Genomic DNA, 18177 nt, shown 5'->3' with positions numbered 1-18177 from the left:
ATCGGTGTTATCCTTAATAAAAACTAAATGAATACATGTTTGTTAACTGAAACAGAAGCTAGCATAATAAAAACATACTTGGACAAATTGAAACTACACAAAAAATAAATTTCCATGACTCAAAAACAAACTAAAGTTAAATAAAAATGTTACCAATTAAATGTTAGTTTCTGATGCAAAAAAGTAGATTTAAAGTGTATTAAAAAATTAGACACATTTGCAACCCGCTTTCATTAAACATGTGCCATTATATAGAGTTTAAAGTGTTAGTTCACCCAAAAATGAAAATTCTCTCATCATTTACTCACCCTCATGATATCCCAGGTGTGTATGACTTTCTTTCTTCAGCAGAACACATTTGAAGAAAAACAGTCAGTAGGTCCTTAAAATGCAAGTGGATGTGATACGATTTTTGAAGCTTCAAAAATCACAGACGGTCAACATGAACGTCATCTATACTACTCCAGCGGTTATATTAATTAGGGATGTCCCAATACCGATTCTGGTATACAGCGCTCATGTGCTTGTACTTGTAAAAATGCTCCGATACCAAAAAAACGATAACATCTGATGTACGAATGTCATTACGTAAACATTCAGCACACAAATTAAAATCATGTTATGTCTTAGTGAGATTATTTTACCATAAAAGCTGCGATTTAATGATATAAATATGTAGTTTGCATGAGCGGCGCGCTGCAAATGTGAGCACTTGTGAATGTGTGTAAACAGTGTGGTGCCTACGCTGTCTCCACATTCCTTTTAAAGCTCCACTTTGGCTCAAACGGGAATAACACCATTATGAGCATCGAGCGCTCTGTTTGTAGCAGATGATAGTGAACAGAGCGCAAATTCACTTTGTAGCGCGAGGCACATACAGAGTACATAGTTATTTATTTAAATAGCAGCCTTTTGTGGTTTAATAATAATTTTGAGTCATGTAGCGACTGGCTTTTCCAGAGTGGGAAGCTCGTCATAACGTCAGAGCTCCTTGGTGAAAACTACACAAACACTTCAAAATAAAAGCTCTGCCAAAATAAAAGCTCAATTTAAATGAAAAAGTATGACAGAAATGTAATATTCACAGATAAACTACTACTACTACCACTACTTCTAATAATAAATCAATAGTAATTGTATTATATTTAAGCAATATCTTACATCTGTGATGCTCTGTTATGCAGCACTTTATTTGACAAAATATAACTTGTATTATAACTCGTAAATAACTCTAAAATGTATTTTAGATTGTGCTGTGAGATTCTGAATGAAAACACTTTATTTGATAAATAATACAATATCATGTTGAAAATTAATTATATTATTGATTTAAATTTTTAATGAATTTATTTATTTAAACACCATTTTGATAATAAAGTTGAAATAAATTGTTGATATGCTGTTCAGAAAAAAAAAGTATTGGTACTCATACTCTGTCTAAAAAAAAAATGGTATCGGGACATCCCTAACATGAATGCCTTCTAAAGTGATATGATCGATTTTGGTGTGAAAAAAGATAAATATTTAAGTACTTTTTAACTATAAACCATCGCTTCTGGTAAGCTTCACAAGAGTGCTGAGTTCACGTGGTCTCGTGACTTATTCGTGTTGTCATGTTACGACGTAAACTCACATTCTTCTCTTGGTTGAGACATCCAGGACAAGCAGACAAACGCACCATTGTGAGTAAAGAAACCAATACAAAAACAGATCTAAACCAAAACCAACGAGACTTCTGTATAGCATTCCTCCTACTCTGCTGTAAACAGTGCTGTTCTTCTGTGTGTCGCACGTGCGTCAATTCTTGCACGTCTCACGTGCCAACGCGATTACGTCACACTCGCATACTGCTGCTGACCAGAAGCGATGATTTAGAGTTTAAAAGTACTTAAAAATGTATCTTTTTCGCACCAAAAGCGATCGTGTCACTTTAGAAGACATTAAATAAAATCACCATCCACTTGCATTTTAAGGACCTACTAAGTTAAGATATTTTTCAATTTTTATTTAAATTTTTGGGTGAACTAACCCTTTAACAATGGAAGACCCTGAGAATGTAACGGTCTTAAACGTATTTAAGTGATACGAGTTAACGCATTCACTATGGCATCCCTATAATACTAACACTACACTAAAAATAAAATGTACTGAAAAGCTAAACAGAAACTAGAAAACATTGGGGGAAAAAAATGAACAATACTGATTTTAAAACTTAAAAAGACAAATTGAAAAAACTAAATGTAAATCAAAACTATAAAAACCCTAATCTGAACATTGAGATTGTCGCATAAGACATAATACATTTTTTGTGTCTCAGGTCCCTTTTTGCTGCCATGCTACCAGTCAGGCAACCAGCCCAGCACGGCTATGTTCCACAGTGAAGAGAATGGCTCTAAAAGCATGGACCCGCTCGTGTTGATAGATGCCATTGCCATCTGTATGGCCTATGAGGAGAAGGAGCTGTGCAAGATTGGGGAAGTGGCCCTGGCTGTCATCTTTGATGTTGCCAGTATTATCCTGGGCTCTAAAGAAAGAGTGAGGGTTTCTAGAGGGCTCTAGATATTTGACCTCCCCCTAACCTTTTTTTTAATCACATCTTGATGCAGAAGCCAATTTAGGGCTGTAGTTTTTAAATGCGTTCTGGTTCTTTCTTCAGGCGTGCCAGCTGCCACTGTTCTCCTACATAGTGGAGCGGCTGTGCGCATGCTGCTATGAACAGGCCTGGTATGCTAAACTGGGTGGAGTGGTGTCCATCAAGTTCCTGATGGAGAGGCTTCCACTGATCTGGGTGCTGCAGAACCAGCTCACCTTCCTCAAAGCTCTGCTGTTCGTCATGATGGACCTTACAGGAGAGGTACAAACAATCCCTAACCTCATGTATTGTTTATGTGTTGCCTGTTAGCTCTTGTCCCCTTTTGGGTTACCTGCAATTAACTTGTGTCCCATAATGCTTTTTCTCAGGTATCTAATGGTGCTGTCGCCATGGCAAAGACCACACTGGAGCAGCTGTTGATACGTTGTGCCACTCCTCTGAAGGATGAGGAGAAGGCTGAGGAGCTTCTGACAGCCCAGGATAAGTCCTTTCACTTGGTGACTCATGACCTGGTACGTGAGGTCACCTCACCCAACTCGACTGTCCGTAAGCAGGCCATGCACTCCCTGCAGGTGCTGGCTCAGGTCACAGGCAAGAGTGTCACTATCATCATGGAGCCTCACAAAGAAGTGAGTGTGAGATACTCGAAGAAGACAGAGGAAACTGCGGAAGTTATCAGTTTAGGGAAAGTTTAAAACTCCCCTTTTTCCCTGTAGGTGCTGCAAGACATGGTTCCTCCAAAGAAACACCTTCTGCGGCACCAGCCTGCCAATGCTCAGATCGGCCTGATGGAGGGTAACACCTTCTGCACGACCCTGCAGCCCCGCCTCTTCACCATGGACCTCAACGTGGTGGAGCACAAAGTCTTCTACACGGAGGTCAGTCTGAAACTATTACTCTTTGCTCTGAAGTGGACGTAATATGAAATCATAAAGGTGTTTGTGTAGCTCTAAACTGTGCTTAGTGTGTTTCATCTGAGTCTACTTCCTTTCTGAGCTCCAGTATGTGTGATTTATCACAGTTGCTGAACTTGTGTGAAGCTGAGGATGCCGCCCTGATGAAGCTGCCCTGTTATAAAAGCCTTCCGTCACTTGTGCCTCTACGCATTGCTGCCCTCAGTAAGTGCACTGTACCATCTCTTACTGATTTCTACCACTAGCAATACTTATTACAGTTAGCTACTTTCTAATCCATGGATAAGAGGAACTATACAGTTTCTGCTCCAAAACCTAGTGAGCTGCTTTGCTGTCTACTGCCTTGATAGGCAGCTTCATTTTAAGTCAGCATCCTAACTGAAATGGAACTTCATATGTGACTTATATTTAGGCAGCAGCTTTGTTCTGTATACAAATTATTGATGCAAATGTTTTTGGTATGTGTCATGTAATAGAAAGAAAATGGTAAAGATTGTGAATATGAGGGCTAGAGTGTCAAATGCTTTTGCTTTTTTCCCCTCACCTATCTGAGCAGATGCTCTGGCGGCCTGTAACTACCTTCCGCAGTCCCGGGAGAAGATAATCGCTGCACTCTTCAAGGCCCTCAACTCTACTAACAGTGAGCTCCAGGAGGCAGGAGAGGCCTGCATGAGAAAGGTCAGCCCTCTCCCTTCACCGGCTTCATTTCTCTGTCTTTCTCCAGTCTTCAGTCTCTTCCGTGTGCTCTTCCTCTGCCCTGCTGCTTCTAATGAGTTCTGCCAGAAAAGATCAATACAGGATGGAGTGAAACGGGCAAAGAGGAAAACTAATTTGGCTGTGATGCATCATCTCGTTGCGGAAAGCTGGCATGACCTTTCCTTTGCGCTGGGTTTAGAGTTTTTCTGCTGTCCTGAGTTGAGGGGACCGTAGTGAAAAACAGGGTTGTAAGGTGCCATTATTATGTACTCTAGTGTGTAGGGCATGTACTGTAAAAGCAACTCTCTCTAAGCAGCCATTTACATGCAGTGTTCATAAGGTTGTGTCACAATGGTCAACTAGTTTATCTAAAACAAAGTTTTGTTGGTTTTTAGTTTTGATATTTTTTGCGGTCGTGCTTTAGTGTGCTGTTCTTTACTCTCTTAGAATAGTTTTTTAAAATATATCCCCTTTCAAACACCACCGCTACAGTCATAAAGACAACATTGCATTGTGTTTCTCATTGTCAAAATAGTTATTTTTTAAAAATGTGTCTCAAGACCTCTGCATTCTGTTCCATTCCATGGTGCTGTGCTTTATGGTAAACCCTCTCTGCGCTGTTTCTGCAGCCATATGGACGAAGTTGCGCTGCATCTCTCACTGTTAAAATTGTTCCCTGTCTACTGTTGCATTCCACTGCACTCTGTCTGTTTTTGAAAGCAAGAACATGTTATGTAAAGGCCCCCTAAGAAACGTGTCCAATCAGGGTCAGGTGAACCATAAACCTGCCTTATTAGACAGGAATTTTAAAGGTGGTGTAAGCGATATTTTTTTTTTTTTTTTAATGGAATAGTATGGAGAAATTATTCCTGTTCCCTGAAATATATCACTGAAATACATCTCCTGACAGCACTAGACTGTGCAAACAGCAAACAAAAATGTGTCCGCAGGCCACGGTCACACTCTTTGATCAGCCAGTCAGATGACTTTGATGTGCTTTCTGCCTGTCAATCATTTTGTGCCTTCTCAGAGTGTAGTTATTTGAAGCGGATCGTTCAGGTTTAATGCCATATTCAGATTAATAGTAGTCGTCAGTTGAGGGCACTATTTTGCTACTGTTGTGTTTGTCAACCCTGAAAAGATGCACTGCTGCTCGGTCTCTTGTCTCTTGGAGAGTGGGGTTTTGGAAAGTGGGGGTGTGTCTAATTTAATGGCTCAGTCTTGTGGAAGTTTCAGAACGGCTAAAATTGCTTACAGCACCTTTAAGTTCAATTAGTTCAGGCAACACACTAACTACTAGATTTTGAAAATATGTAGTATTGCACATGAAGTCTGGATGTGTGAGTGTTCATGTTTTTATGCATTTCTCAGTTCTTAGAGGGAGCCACTATCGAGGTGGATCAGATCCATACACACATGCGTCCCTTGCTGATGATGCTTGGAGACTATCGCAGTTTGACACTCAACGTGGTCAATAGACTGACATCTGTCACGCGTCTCTTCCCCAACTCCTTCAATGACAAATTCTGTGACCAGATGATGGTAAGTTAGTACCAAATATCTACAGTAGATCACTTTTAAAGACAACAATAGATTATTGATAGTGTACAGTGCATTATTCAAAGAGTCTTTATATACAGTCATGAGAACAGAATCCATGATTTTCATGTTCTTGCAGCAACATCTGCGTAAGTGGATGGAGGTGGTGGTGATCAATCATAAAGGAGGCCAACGCAGTGATGGCAGTGTGAGTATAAGTTTAATTTTGATGTTGGTCTCTGTGGCATACACTGTGGTTTGTTGTTTTTTTATGCTGCATCTTTCACTCTACAAACATACTCACACAAATCCTCTCATTTTTTTGTCAGACACAAGGCACGTTTCACTTTTCTTTGAATTGTCTGTTGAACTTCACAAGGCTGGAAGCCTCATTATTTAGCCTTGAGTAGAGTGGATCTATAGATACAGAGCTGAGATTAGCTCTGGACTGGACTCCCCCCTCCAAACCAGATCACCCCACTCAGACTTTGTGAGTGGCCATATTACAATCAATGATTAATTAGGCGCCAACCGCCCGCGGGCCAGCTTGGTAACGAGCCTCGGTGTTCTGGATACTCGTTATCTTGTTGGGCAGATAACCTTGTAGAGGAAGAAAAGGTGAGAGGGTGATAATAAAAAGCTTGCTGTTTCTATGCCTCAAAAAGAGTTTCCATTCTTTTGGTCGTGTTCGTGCCCTGCCTTTCTCTAAAATGTATTGTAATTACATGCAAATTGGCCCTCTGTTCCTGCAGTTTTTAATATTCTTACAACATTGACAGAGTGACCAACCATACATGACAATGAGGTGGGGTCAGATGGCTCAATAGTGAGGGGGGTGGGGGGCCTGAAACACTAGTTCCAGATGATTAGTTTAGTCACACAGAGAAAAAGAAGGTCAGTTCAGGGAGAGCATACAACTCAGATATATCTGTTATGAGACCTATATGCGGATGGTTGTGTTCTTCAGTACTCGGTTTTTCAATGTTTCCTAAGTGCAAAAATATCTTCCCGTGGAAAAAAAACAAAAAACAGTGTTCCAAATATAGTGAGAAAGCTTTATTCATCATTAATGTTCCCACTTATTTTTGCTCTTGCTGAGCAAAAACTATTTATTTTGGACATACCCTTCAGTCACCTGAACAGAAATGTACTGCATCATTTTCCCTGTACCTTTCCTTACAGATGCATTCTAATTTAATGCAAAACAGTTAATTTCTTTGAGTAGGTTATTTTTTTTAATTTTTTAATTATATTTTCTCCCCAATTTGGAATGCCCAGTTCCCAATGCTCTCTATGTCCTTGTGGTGGCGTAGTGACTCGCCTCAACCCAGGTGGAGGAGGACGAATCTCAGTTGCCTCCACATCTGAGACCGTCAGCCCACACATCTCATCACGTGGCTTGTTGAGCGTGTTACCGCGGAGACGTAGCATGTGTGGAGGCTTTATGGCAGTCTCCGTGGCATCCACACACAACTCGCCACACGCCCCACCGAGAGCCAACCACACTATAGCGACCACGAGGAGGTTACTCCATGTAACTGTACCCTCCTTAGCAACCAGGCTAATTTGGTTGCATAGGAGACCTGGCTGGAGTCACTCAGTGCACCCTAGATTCGAACTCGCGACTCCAGGTATGGTAGTCAGCGTCTTTACTTGCTGAGCTCCCCAGGCCCCAATTAGATTATTTTTAACATTTTGGTAGACCCCCTCATTGAGTGTTTAATTTTATACAGTAACTTAAAACAAAGAAATGAAAAATCATGCGTTCTATTGCAAATATTTATGCCAACTTTGCAAGAATGATAGATATATTTGTAAATTATAAAGATACCATGCATAACTTTTGTTTTTCTGTCATGGTTTTTCAAAACAATTCAAGAAACTCTTGATCTTTTGTTTTGTCTGGATCATATGGTCTTGAGAAAGCAAAAAATAATGAAGCATGGCCTCTGTGGGCTTCTGTATGTTTGGAAACAGTTGTTATATTTGCCATTTCGTCATTTGGCTCTATGAATTTGAAATGTCTACTGTTCTAGGATGCTCTTCTTATCTTGCACATAATCAGTGCTGCATATTTATGTACAAGATTTCTCTCAGCTTCAGCAAGGACTCCAGTTGAAACGCTTTCCATTTAGCTCTAATTCAAGAATTCTGAGGATGCCTTTTTTCCCATACATTTTTGAGTCTATCATATGCATAGATTTTTTTTTTTTTTTGTTGGTCTGTGCAGAAGCAACATAATGTGTGCAGCCATGCACATGTTCATTGCTAAACAGAATCACACATGCCCATTCACTGGAACACATACTGTACCCTCAGTCCATACAGCACTCATTACCCACACTGCTTTGCTGATTGTGTCTGTTGTCTCCTGTTCTGGCGCAGCCTGCCATGGAGGGTTTAGAGGTGAGATGGTGGTCAGCTTCACCGGCTACGTCCTCATTGTGCTTGTGTTTACTCTGTGCTGGTGGAGTCTTTGTAGCAGTATCTCTGTGTTTGTGGTGTTGTGTTTGACCCCTATGTCTCACATTTTTGAGGTTGCCTCTTCCAAACCTGCTTCCATATGACACCCCATGGATCCATGATGTTTTTTAATCTAGACAGTCTTTGCCTCTTACTTGCCTCTGTGACTTTACTGCAGATGTTCCCCAACATGTGTCTCTGTTGAATATATATTACAGGAGGTACTTCTCTGGAGTTACTTCTAGGTTTTCCATTGCTGGTTTATCACTAACCATCACTGTTACATTCTTCTATTCCCCTCTGCAGGAAATGAGGATCTGTTCAGCCATTATAAACCTCTTCCACCTGATACCAGCTGCTCCACAGACCCTTGTTAAACCTCTGCTGGAGGTGGTAATGAAGACAGAGAGGGCCATGCTCATAGAGGTAAAAAAAAACCTGTCATCTCCTCACTCTTTTAATTTTGAATCTGCATGCACAATACAGTATATTGTTGTGGCAAATGCATCTCAGTTTATGTGACAACCAGTGTAGTTTGTATTTGAATTAGGACTCTCAATCAAATTAAATGCATACTCAAATTATTTGCAAATAATCACATCTATATTTGCTGAGAAAAGCCAGCAAATGAAGATGAAAAGAAAGCATTAAATAGACATTACAAAACGTCTGTAAGATATACTCATTGTTTCTTAATATGTGTTTCAAGACTCCTGCATTCTATTCTGTTGCACTCCCTCTTTGTGTTTTCAAACATAAGAACACATCATGTGTGAACAACCCCTTATTCATTGTGTACTGCTTGCTCTGGGTAAGCGTGGTTTGGCGAGGCGCATTTCCTATAATATCAGCGGGGCTGTGCTTTTGTATTTAGCTAGTACTTTAAGGTTTATATGATATTTACAATTACATATAAGTCAGGGGGCATGATTAAAATGTGTTCATTTTCAGTGTTATTTTGAATAATTGATTGTACAAAATAATCCATTTAATTGACAGCCCTAGTTTGAATTAAATTTGGTGCAGTGTGAATATTGTGGTTTTAATACAATTTTGTTTATGTATTGTTACTCCAAAGGCGGGCAGTCCCTTTAGAGAGCCGCTGATTAAGTTCCTGACGCGTCATCCATCGCAAACAGTGGAGCTGTTCATGATGGAGGCCACACTCAACGACCCGCAGTGGAGCCGCATGTTCATGGTGTTTTTTTTTGTTTCTTTGTTATTTTTTACTTGCCTATACCTCATACAATTATAAGCTCATATATTTATGTCTTTCTCATAAATTCCATTCACAGAGCTTCTTGAAGCACAAAGACGCCAAGCCTCTTAGAGATGTCTTGGCTTCCAACCCAAATCGGTTTGTCCCTCTGCTGGTTCCAGCTGGGTCTGCAGCAACCGTGAGGCCTGGGTCTCCCTCCACCAGCACTGCCCGACTCGACTTGCAGTTCCAGGCCATCAAGGTTGCCCATAGTCTTTAAATTGACTCTTCGCTAAGCTCGCTCTTGGTAACCGCTGTTCTCTTTGACAAGCTTTGCAGTACTTCTCACAGGAATGAATGGGAGATTGCTGTGAATGGTTCGTTTTTGGCAAAATTTTCTCTTAAACTGAATTGGTAATATTCTTACATGGGCTGAAATGAAGACAGACATTGTAAAGCATATTTTTTTGATTTACTGGTATTCATTCTTTGTAAAAGAAATTGTTAAATTACACAGTAATGTGATTGAAAACTGTGGAGCCTAATCGAGGCAATTGATCATCACAGTCACTTGAACAGAGAAAAGCGTCATTTAATGCCGATTTCACACCTGATAACATACAAATGAACAGAATATCTAATTACACACTCACTATAATACTTTGAAATCTTTATTTACTATCGCATTTACTAAGAACTGAATCAATATGTAAATTAATTAATGTTAAGTTATTAGCTTTAATTTACCTTGGAGCAAATGTAGGTTTCTTTGCTGATGTTATATATGTTCATTTGGGAATGAGGACAGATAGTTTAATCCATAGCATGCTCTTCTTGAGATTTATTTAAAGATTTTTTAAAAGAAAGAAAAAATACATTGTGTCCTCTCTAGGTACCTTTTGTCACTACTACAAGAGATCCAGCAACAAAGTTTTTACATTTCTTTGATCATTCAATAGAATTCCAATTAAAACTACTCAAACACACATTTCTCCCATAGACTCTTGTTGGAAAAAAGCAAATGCTTGTCAGAGAGATGGCGCACGGCAGCAGTTGCAAAGATAGGATTGGCCAGGAACACTTCTAGGGCAGGGCTTAGCAAAGGGTCAATTGAGCTGTTTACTGTCATTTAATGGGATGCTTAATGTAATTGTAGCTTGAATGTTAATAAGCGTTCTTGTACTTCATCAGATCATAAGCATCATCGTGAAAAATGATGAAGGCTGGTTGGCAGGGCAGCACTCTCTAGTCAGTCAGCTCAGACGTGTGTGGGTCAGCGAGGCCTTCCAGGAACGCCACCGTAAAGACAACATGGCTGCAACCAACTGGAAAGAGCCGAAACTGCTGGCTTATTGTCTGCTTAGCTACTGCAAGTAAGTGTTTTTCAAGAAATTTTACTTTTTATACATTTTGATGTCTTTGACTTGGTGGGACTATCTTCATTTTATTTTATTTATTTATTTATTGGATCAGTGGAAGATGGGGAGAGTGTTTGGGGAAATGCTCATTATTTTTGCAGTTCTGTTTGGTCACTCTTCACATTTAGCATTATTTCTAAGTCATACATTCTCATTCAGGCGCAACTACTCTGAGATCGAGCTGCTCTTCCAGCTGCTGAGAGCCTTTACTGGCCGTTTTCTGTGCAACATGACCTTTCTTAAGGAGTACATGGAGGAGGAGATCCCCAAGAACTACAGCATCACGCATAAACGAGCGCTTTTTTTCCGCTTTGTGGAGTTCAATGACCCGCACTTCAATGATGAGCTCAAGGCAAAGGTGAGTAATACCACAGTTTTAACATACGAGGAGAAACTGATGAATTTTGCCTTTGTGACAACCTTTTATGAGTGTGATGGATGCCATGACACAGACCGATGTTCCAGCATTTCACGGTCAGCATTACAAATACCACCTTTGTGGTAAATTTCTGTCAATTGGGGCATGACGCCGTCACGCTCCCTTAGCACTGGCCATCTAATGCGCCTAACAACCTGCCCTGCTGAATATTTATGTTCAAGAGAGTGAGGACAGCAGGGATTGGATAAGCATGACACACTCTGTCAACCAAAGTCTTTGAAGAGTGCTAATTAATATTTATCTGCAGATTACTCTAATAGCCATAGCTCATACACTGAAGGTTAGCTTTTAATTAGCCCTGTAGGAATGGCATAACAGAGCTGTAGTGAATTGTTTGTAGTGGGTGGGCATTACCTGGAGTACCTGTTCCTAGTGTCAGCCTCAAACAGCACACCCACACACTGCTTTCACACAAAAATGGCAAGTGCTGGCCGAACATGCCAGTTTTAATCTGATTGGCTGGCTTTAGGCAACTTCTGGGAGAAAGGATACACAGGTTTTTTTTTTTTTTTATCATCCAAAGTTGTTTACAAGGTACCAGGTTGAAACAGTGCTACAGCTTTTGAGGAAGGCTTTTAGTTGCTGGTTTTGTGTGTTTTCTCAGGCTGGTGACATTTTTGTAAGATACTCAGAAATGTATTTCAGGAGGGGCCTGGGTAGCTCAGCAAGTAAAGACGTTGACTACCACACCTGGAGTTCAAAGTTCAAATTCAGGGTGTGCTGAGTGACTCCAGTCAGGCTTCCTAAGCAACCAATTGACTGACTGGGAGTGAGAGATGCTTTGCCGAAGCAATGTTGCAAAACACAACATTAGAGATCTTTTATGTTATTATGAGAAGTGTAAAAATATTTCCGGTTCATTATGAAACTGTGGCAGGCCGCCACAGTCTAGGTCATTAATGGGAAACACTGCCATTTAGTCAGAATGGGTCAGGAATGCTCTCCTTGTTCCCTTTTCTTTTTTATTCATGTGAAAAAATTCACATGAGTTCAAGAAAGAGATCAAATGTCAGTTGATTAAAATGACCAGGATGGTCTTGTTCAGATGACACACTACAATAATATTGAGAAATTTGTAGCAGTTCATAGTTGGCTAGTCTTCACAGCTTTGATGGCTAAGCCTCTTCCTGCTCTGCTAAATCCCCCCTCACAGCCAAACAGACGTTACATCCCAAACATTCCCCTGGAGAACTCAGCAGCTGCATGCTCTTAACACAATACCCGTTTAAGGTGATGTTTTCAGGCAGCTGGAGCCTCGGCGGTTTGGGCAGTGATGGATCATGTAGAAAAGGATTTGTTGTGATTCATCACTCATGTGAATGGTAGATGGCCTCATTAGGACAATTCATAATGAAGGAACACCTGCATCCCCATGGCCCTGTGATAGAGCAGCTTATGTTCGAATAAATCCACATGCAGTCGCATGCTCTCAAGCGTCAGCTAGTAAACAACACCGTTGCCTCTGACAAGAAAAACTGTATGTAGTTTTGTCTAAAGACAATTACAAAGCTAATTTTGTCGCATAGCTTAAATTATCACTGGAAAAATTTATGACATGGTTATTTATCTCTCTGTGATGTTTCTCTTAACTTAATTGCATAGAGGAGGAACAAAGGCATTAGTGTGCAGCGACATTTTACAGAGAACTGCAGTCTGCTAAGTCAAGGTTGAGTGAATTAGTATCTTTGAGTCTCTTAAATCACAAAGTCATAAATAGACCAATGACGGTTAATATAATGTTCATCAGAGTGATTAATATCAGTTAGGCTTCCATCAAACCAAACCCAGGCTACCACATTGTGCCTGTCTCTATCTATTCTGTCATCATCACACTTTTTAATGACTTCTGCAAGGAGCTACCTTGTTGATCATTTAAAAGGATAGTTTGTCCAAAATGAAAATTCTATTGCCAGTTACTCACCCTCAAGTTGTTCAAAACTTCTAGACTTCCTGGCTTCAATGGAACATAGAATGAGATGTTAGGCAGTGTGTTAGGTCAGTCATCGTTGACTCATTGTCTGGAAAAAGGCAATAATTCTGCCCAACATCTCCTTTGGTGTTCTACGGCAAAGTCATATGGTATTGGAATAAAATAAGGGTAAGTAAATGAACATCTCCTTTAAGCATATTCAATAAATTAAGTAAATTAAAACGCTTGTTTAAAAAAGCAAAGATGTTGTACATCTCAAGCAATGGCAAAAAGACTTGTTAAACTGGTAACATTTCAGTTTATCAGTGTGAACACATTTTGATTATGTGCTGTCTGTGTCCACTTTGCAGGTGTTGCAGCACATCCTGAACCCGGCCTTCCTGTACAGCTTTGAGAAAGGGGAAGGCGAGCAACTGCTGGGGCCTCCCAATCCAGAGGGCGACAACCCAGAGAGCATCACTAGTGTTTTCATCACCAAGGTAACCAACACTCTCCAGCAGCCCCAGTCCAGCCCCAGTGGCAGTGCTGTCACTCTCAATTTATCATGTCACCAGTTCATCTAGGATGACCTCTAGCTGTTATTTTACTGGCAGAAATGTCAAGGCCACACTAAAGGTCATAGTGTTTGTTTTAAATGCAAATTCAATGAGACACACAGTGGTGGTGTTTAATAGCCTTCATTTATTTCACGCTTAAATTGATTGTCTCTTCTCTCCTGGCAATAATCACAGCAAAGAGCAAACCAATCAGACAATTTGTTCACAGGGATTGTGTTCAACACCCCTGGCAGAAGAGGAACCTGACAATAAAGATAAAATAATCTTTAAAACATGCTATATGTTGGGGCCTCAGCATACAGCACACATTTAGCCTTGGTTTTCATGTGGCCAAATGAGCTTAAATTAATGGTTGACCAATAATTCGCAGAGGACACTAAATTTTCCCGTTTTGCCAATTGTTTCTTCTTAAGGCCGCGAGGGCAGAGAGAATCGCCTGCTTGCATGTGAAGGAGCCATTTGAGACATGTAAACGACCAATCGCAGTTCGTTTTGTTGTTGCATGCCATCGTGTTACAACAATAATAGACGTCTCATTTAAACGGTTCGCATATCAGAGCCGCGACAGACGCGTATGAGCTCATAATGTTAAAGTGCTCGCGTTTCACTCTCCCTCTCTCACCTCAACAGTTCCCTGTAACTTTTAACTTTCTTGTCTAATGATATAAAACTTGTATCATACCATCTGCATATATGCGGATATCACGTTTAAACAGATGTAATTCACAGACCTCACGAAATCCAGCATTTTTTTCCTGTTGAGCGCTCCTATAATATCTTCCTCTGAAGCGTCTATAAGCCAGGATCAAAACTCAGTTCCTCTGATTTACGAATGTTTAATGATGGTCAGTCCGTGACAATTCAGGCAGGCGATCCGTTCTGTGTAAACTGTTTGCTGCTCACTGGATGAGAGCAACTTCAAAAGTAAAAGCGTCTCATGTGCGCAGTGAATAAATGTTATATTCACTGTGCACTCCTATGTACATTTGGTTTGATTCAGTCTTTTGTGAGAAAATGCGATTGCTAATGCACACATGCCATCTATGATTGCTAGACCATTGTGTGCACTGTTATTCCCTTCCTAATATATTATTAATTTCTTTATGTGCAAATAAATTTCTAAAATTGGATGATTAAACAGAAATCAGAAGAAACTGCTGTCTACCATTTAAACACAAATTGTTTTTTTTAACAAAGTTAATGTTTTCTCTGAAATTGAGGAAAAATAGTGCTAGATAAGAATTTATAATTTTTTTTAATAAAATGTATAAATATGTTATTTACTATATTAAATTGTGTGATATATCGGCCTATCGGCCACCCTGCTCTCTGGATATCGGCATCGGCCGTTAAAAAAACCCATATCGGTCGTCCACAATTTAAATTCAGCTTCTGATTTTGCCCAATATTGTTTCTTTCTTGTCCTCTCTCAACCAACGTACCAATAAAACTGCCAAAAGGCCAAAAATGAAATAGAAGAATATGTAACCAAATATGGGGGATGAAACCAAAAGTGGGGATGACCAAATATAAAAGTTCTGATTTAAAAAGCCATTGAAATATTCTGAATATTGGGGTGAACTTGTCCCTCTCAGTGTCTGTGGTGGTTACAGACCTGAAAACAGATATCTTTTAATGTGTTTTTCCATATTCCTCTTCTTGTAGGTGCTGGACCCTGAGAAGCAGGCAGACCTGGCAGACTCGTTGAGGATCTACCTGCTTCAGTTTTCTACCCTACTGGTTGAGCACGCCCCACACCATATCCACGACAACAACAAGAGCAGGAACAGCAAGTTAAGGCGTCTCATGACCTTCGCTTGGCCTTGCTTGCTCCCCAAAACCTGTGTGGACCCGGCCTGCAAATACAGCGGACATCTCCTGCTGGCTCACATTATCGCCAAGTTTGCCATTCACAAGAAGATTGTGCTACAGGTACAGCTACACGCTGTCATGATTAACATTTCTATAGTGAATTACATTTTTTATAGCTGTGCTCTGCTCCACAATATTTTATCAATATAAGTTGCTGTTTTTGAGTGCAATCTTTATAAAATGATTGAAGGTCATGGAGACTGGTCAAAAGGTGTGGGAACTTTTGGAATTGCTTACAGATTTGGACCGTTGGCTGTGTTATTTATTAGCACGTGATGCTTAAAACACATTCAGGGACATTTAGACGTTAAAGAAATTATTTGAAATTGAAATAGCTGGGAAAACATTTTTGCCTTCATATTTGGTGTAGTAATCTAAGATGTGTATAACAAAAGAGACTCCAGGGCTGTAGCAGATAAAATACATCTATAAAATTCAATACTCAGTACTTCAAAGGATAGAAATAAAGCCCCTGAGCTTTTGCTACTCAAACTCATAGCATGATTGAAATGCTTGAAGTGTAGTCTCTGCTGAAAACACTTCAGTAGTCAACTGTAATTTGACAGTAGTCTGTCATTAACTGTTGAATACTGCTGAATGTCAATGTGTCTCTTCTGTACAGGTTTTCCATAGTCTGTTGAAGGCTCATACTATGGAGGCACGGGCCATTGTACGGCAAGCCATGGCCATTCTCACACCTGCAGTGCCTGCTCGGATGGAGGACGGCCATCAGATGCTCACTCACTGGACACGCAAGATTATTGTAGAAGAGGGCCACACAGTTCCTCAGCTTGTCCATATACTTCACCTAATTGTTCAACACTTTAGAGTATGTATAATGTCAGCTAACACTAACTGAACCCTTCTTTTCATACTACAGCTAACACACAACTCCAAAGTTCATGTACTGTAGATTCTGAGATTAGGTTGAGCCTCTAAAATATATGTGTATGTGTGTATATATATATATATATATATATATATATATATATATATATATATATATATATATATATATAAAACATGTAAAACATATATATTATAATATGTGCCTGTGTCTCTGTGTTCAGGTATATTACCCAGTTAGGCACCACCTGGTTCAGCACATGATTAGTGCTATGCAGCGATTGGGCTTCACCCCTAGTGTGACTATCGAGCAGAGGAAGTTGGCAGTGGATCTGGCTGAGGTGGTCATTAAATGGGAGCTCCAGAGAATCAAAGACCAACAGGTCTGTCGCCAGGAAATAAGTTCATGGCATAATCAGTTTTGTCTTCTGTTATAATAAAATGCCTTGTTTAACTGTCCAGCAGTTTATTGGGTACTAATCAAATTTCTCACAAAAATGTCCTTTTTCCAGCCAGAATCAGAGGTTGATCCAGGAAGTGTGGGTGAGGGCACAAGTGCATCTGGTGCCATGAAGAGAGGAATCTCTGTTGATTCGGCTCAGGACGTGAAGAGGTTCCGCACAGCCACTGGAGCTGTCGGCACGGTAAGGAAACTTTAAACCGCTCAGCACAGCCTGAGTGTGACCACTGTAATCAGTCTCATGCACTCTGTACCATGATGCAGTGTGCCATGTTTGAGTACATTGGGCTGTATTGTGTTTGTGTTGTTATACGCAGGTCTTTGGCCGCAGTCAGTCAGTGCCAGGCACTGAGGCTCTCCTCACCAAGCCTGTCGAGAAGCAGCACACAGATACAGTGGTCAACTTTCTCATCCGCATCGCATGCCAGGTAAAGGAAGTAATCTCATTCCTGGTTGTTCAGTGTATTAATTGGAGTTATCCAAGCTAAATCCTGCTCTTCCTCTGCAGGTGAATGATAGCACTAATGTAGCAGGCTCCCCCGGTGAGCTGCTGTCCCGTCGGTGTGTGAACCTGATGAAGACTGCAGTCAGGCCAGACATGTGGCCCCGCGCTGAACTTAAATTGCAGTGGTTCGACAAGCTCCTTATGACTGTGGTGAGTCTGTGAGCCATTAATCATTAAACAACTCCTGATTTAAAAAAAAAAATTTTTTACATGTAAACAACTGATTTATTTTTATTTATGGATTTTTTTTTATTTATTTATTTTGATTATTTATGGGATTTTACCTTTAATGGATAGGATAGAAAGGAAATGACAGAAAATAATGGGGTGAAGAGATAGGGAACAGGATTGGTAAATGTTGCAAGCTGAATTCAAACTTTTGCTGCCCACATGAGCACCATGTCACACCATGTGGAACTGCTTGGCTCAATTTGGAGTTTTGGGCAAAATTTGAGGCTGGATAAGAGATTTGTTACTTACGGTTAAATAAGAAATGAAAGAAATGTCATTGTAAATGTTTGAGTGAGATCTTCATGTTGGAGAAGATCTTGTCTGCCTTCATTTGTCATATCCTGTTCCTCTCACATCCCTCTTCATTCTTTCCAATGCCTTTCCAATTGCAGTTTTCATGCCAGCTAAATCGATATCCTTGGTCTTATGACTGATTTTTCTTTCTTTGGAGTTCACTGGTGTGACTAATTCAGCTGTCATCTGAGGGAACAGCTCTCCGTTAGTGAGCTTCAGCCA

General features: G+C 40.2%; 1 protein-coding gene across 1 annotated transcript in view; it reads left to right on the top strand.

Annotated features, from left to right (window-relative positions):
* Window positions 1-18177, top strand: part of LOC127426776 (transformation/transcription domain-associated protein-like) — a 99742-nt gene that overhangs the window by 17263 nt on the left and 64302 nt on the right. The window contains exons 25-45 of the mRNA XM_051673803.1: window positions 2318-2535; window positions 2657-2854; window positions 2962-3222; window positions 3310-3471; window positions 3615-3711; window positions 4064-4185; window positions 5575-5745; window positions 5882-5950; window positions 8128-8148; window positions 8512-8631; window positions 9284-9403; window positions 9501-9665; window positions 10595-10776; window positions 10981-11179; window positions 13541-13669; window positions 15413-15679; window positions 16242-16448; window positions 16690-16848; window positions 16978-17109; window positions 17243-17353; window positions 17434-17580. Coding sequence (XP_051529763.1) covers window positions 2318-2535; window positions 2657-2854; window positions 2962-3222; window positions 3310-3471; window positions 3615-3711; window positions 4064-4185; window positions 5575-5745; window positions 5882-5950; window positions 8128-8148; window positions 8512-8631; window positions 9284-9403; window positions 9501-9665; window positions 10595-10776; window positions 10981-11179; window positions 13541-13669; window positions 15413-15679; window positions 16242-16448; window positions 16690-16848; window positions 16978-17109; window positions 17243-17353; window positions 17434-17580 — 3257 coding nt within the window. The remainder of the gene's footprint in view (window positions 1-2317; window positions 2536-2656; window positions 2855-2961; window positions 3223-3309; window positions 3472-3614; window positions 3712-4063; window positions 4186-5574; window positions 5746-5881; window positions 5951-8127; window positions 8149-8511; window positions 8632-9283; window positions 9404-9500; window positions 9666-10594; window positions 10777-10980; window positions 11180-13540; window positions 13670-15412; window positions 15680-16241; window positions 16449-16689; window positions 16849-16977; window positions 17110-17242; window positions 17354-17433; window positions 17581-18177) is intronic.

This window comes from Myxocyprinus asiaticus, chromosome 36 (genome assembly GCF_019703515.2).
Source record: "Myxocyprinus asiaticus isolate MX2 ecotype Aquarium Trade chromosome 36, UBuf_Myxa_2, whole genome shotgun sequence".
In the NCBI taxonomy this organism is placed as follows: domain Eukaryota; kingdom Metazoa; phylum Chordata; class Actinopteri; order Cypriniformes; family Catostomidae; genus Myxocyprinus; species Myxocyprinus asiaticus.
Note: the sequence above shows the minus strand (reverse complement) of the source record. Positions and strands in the feature narration are given on the sequence as shown.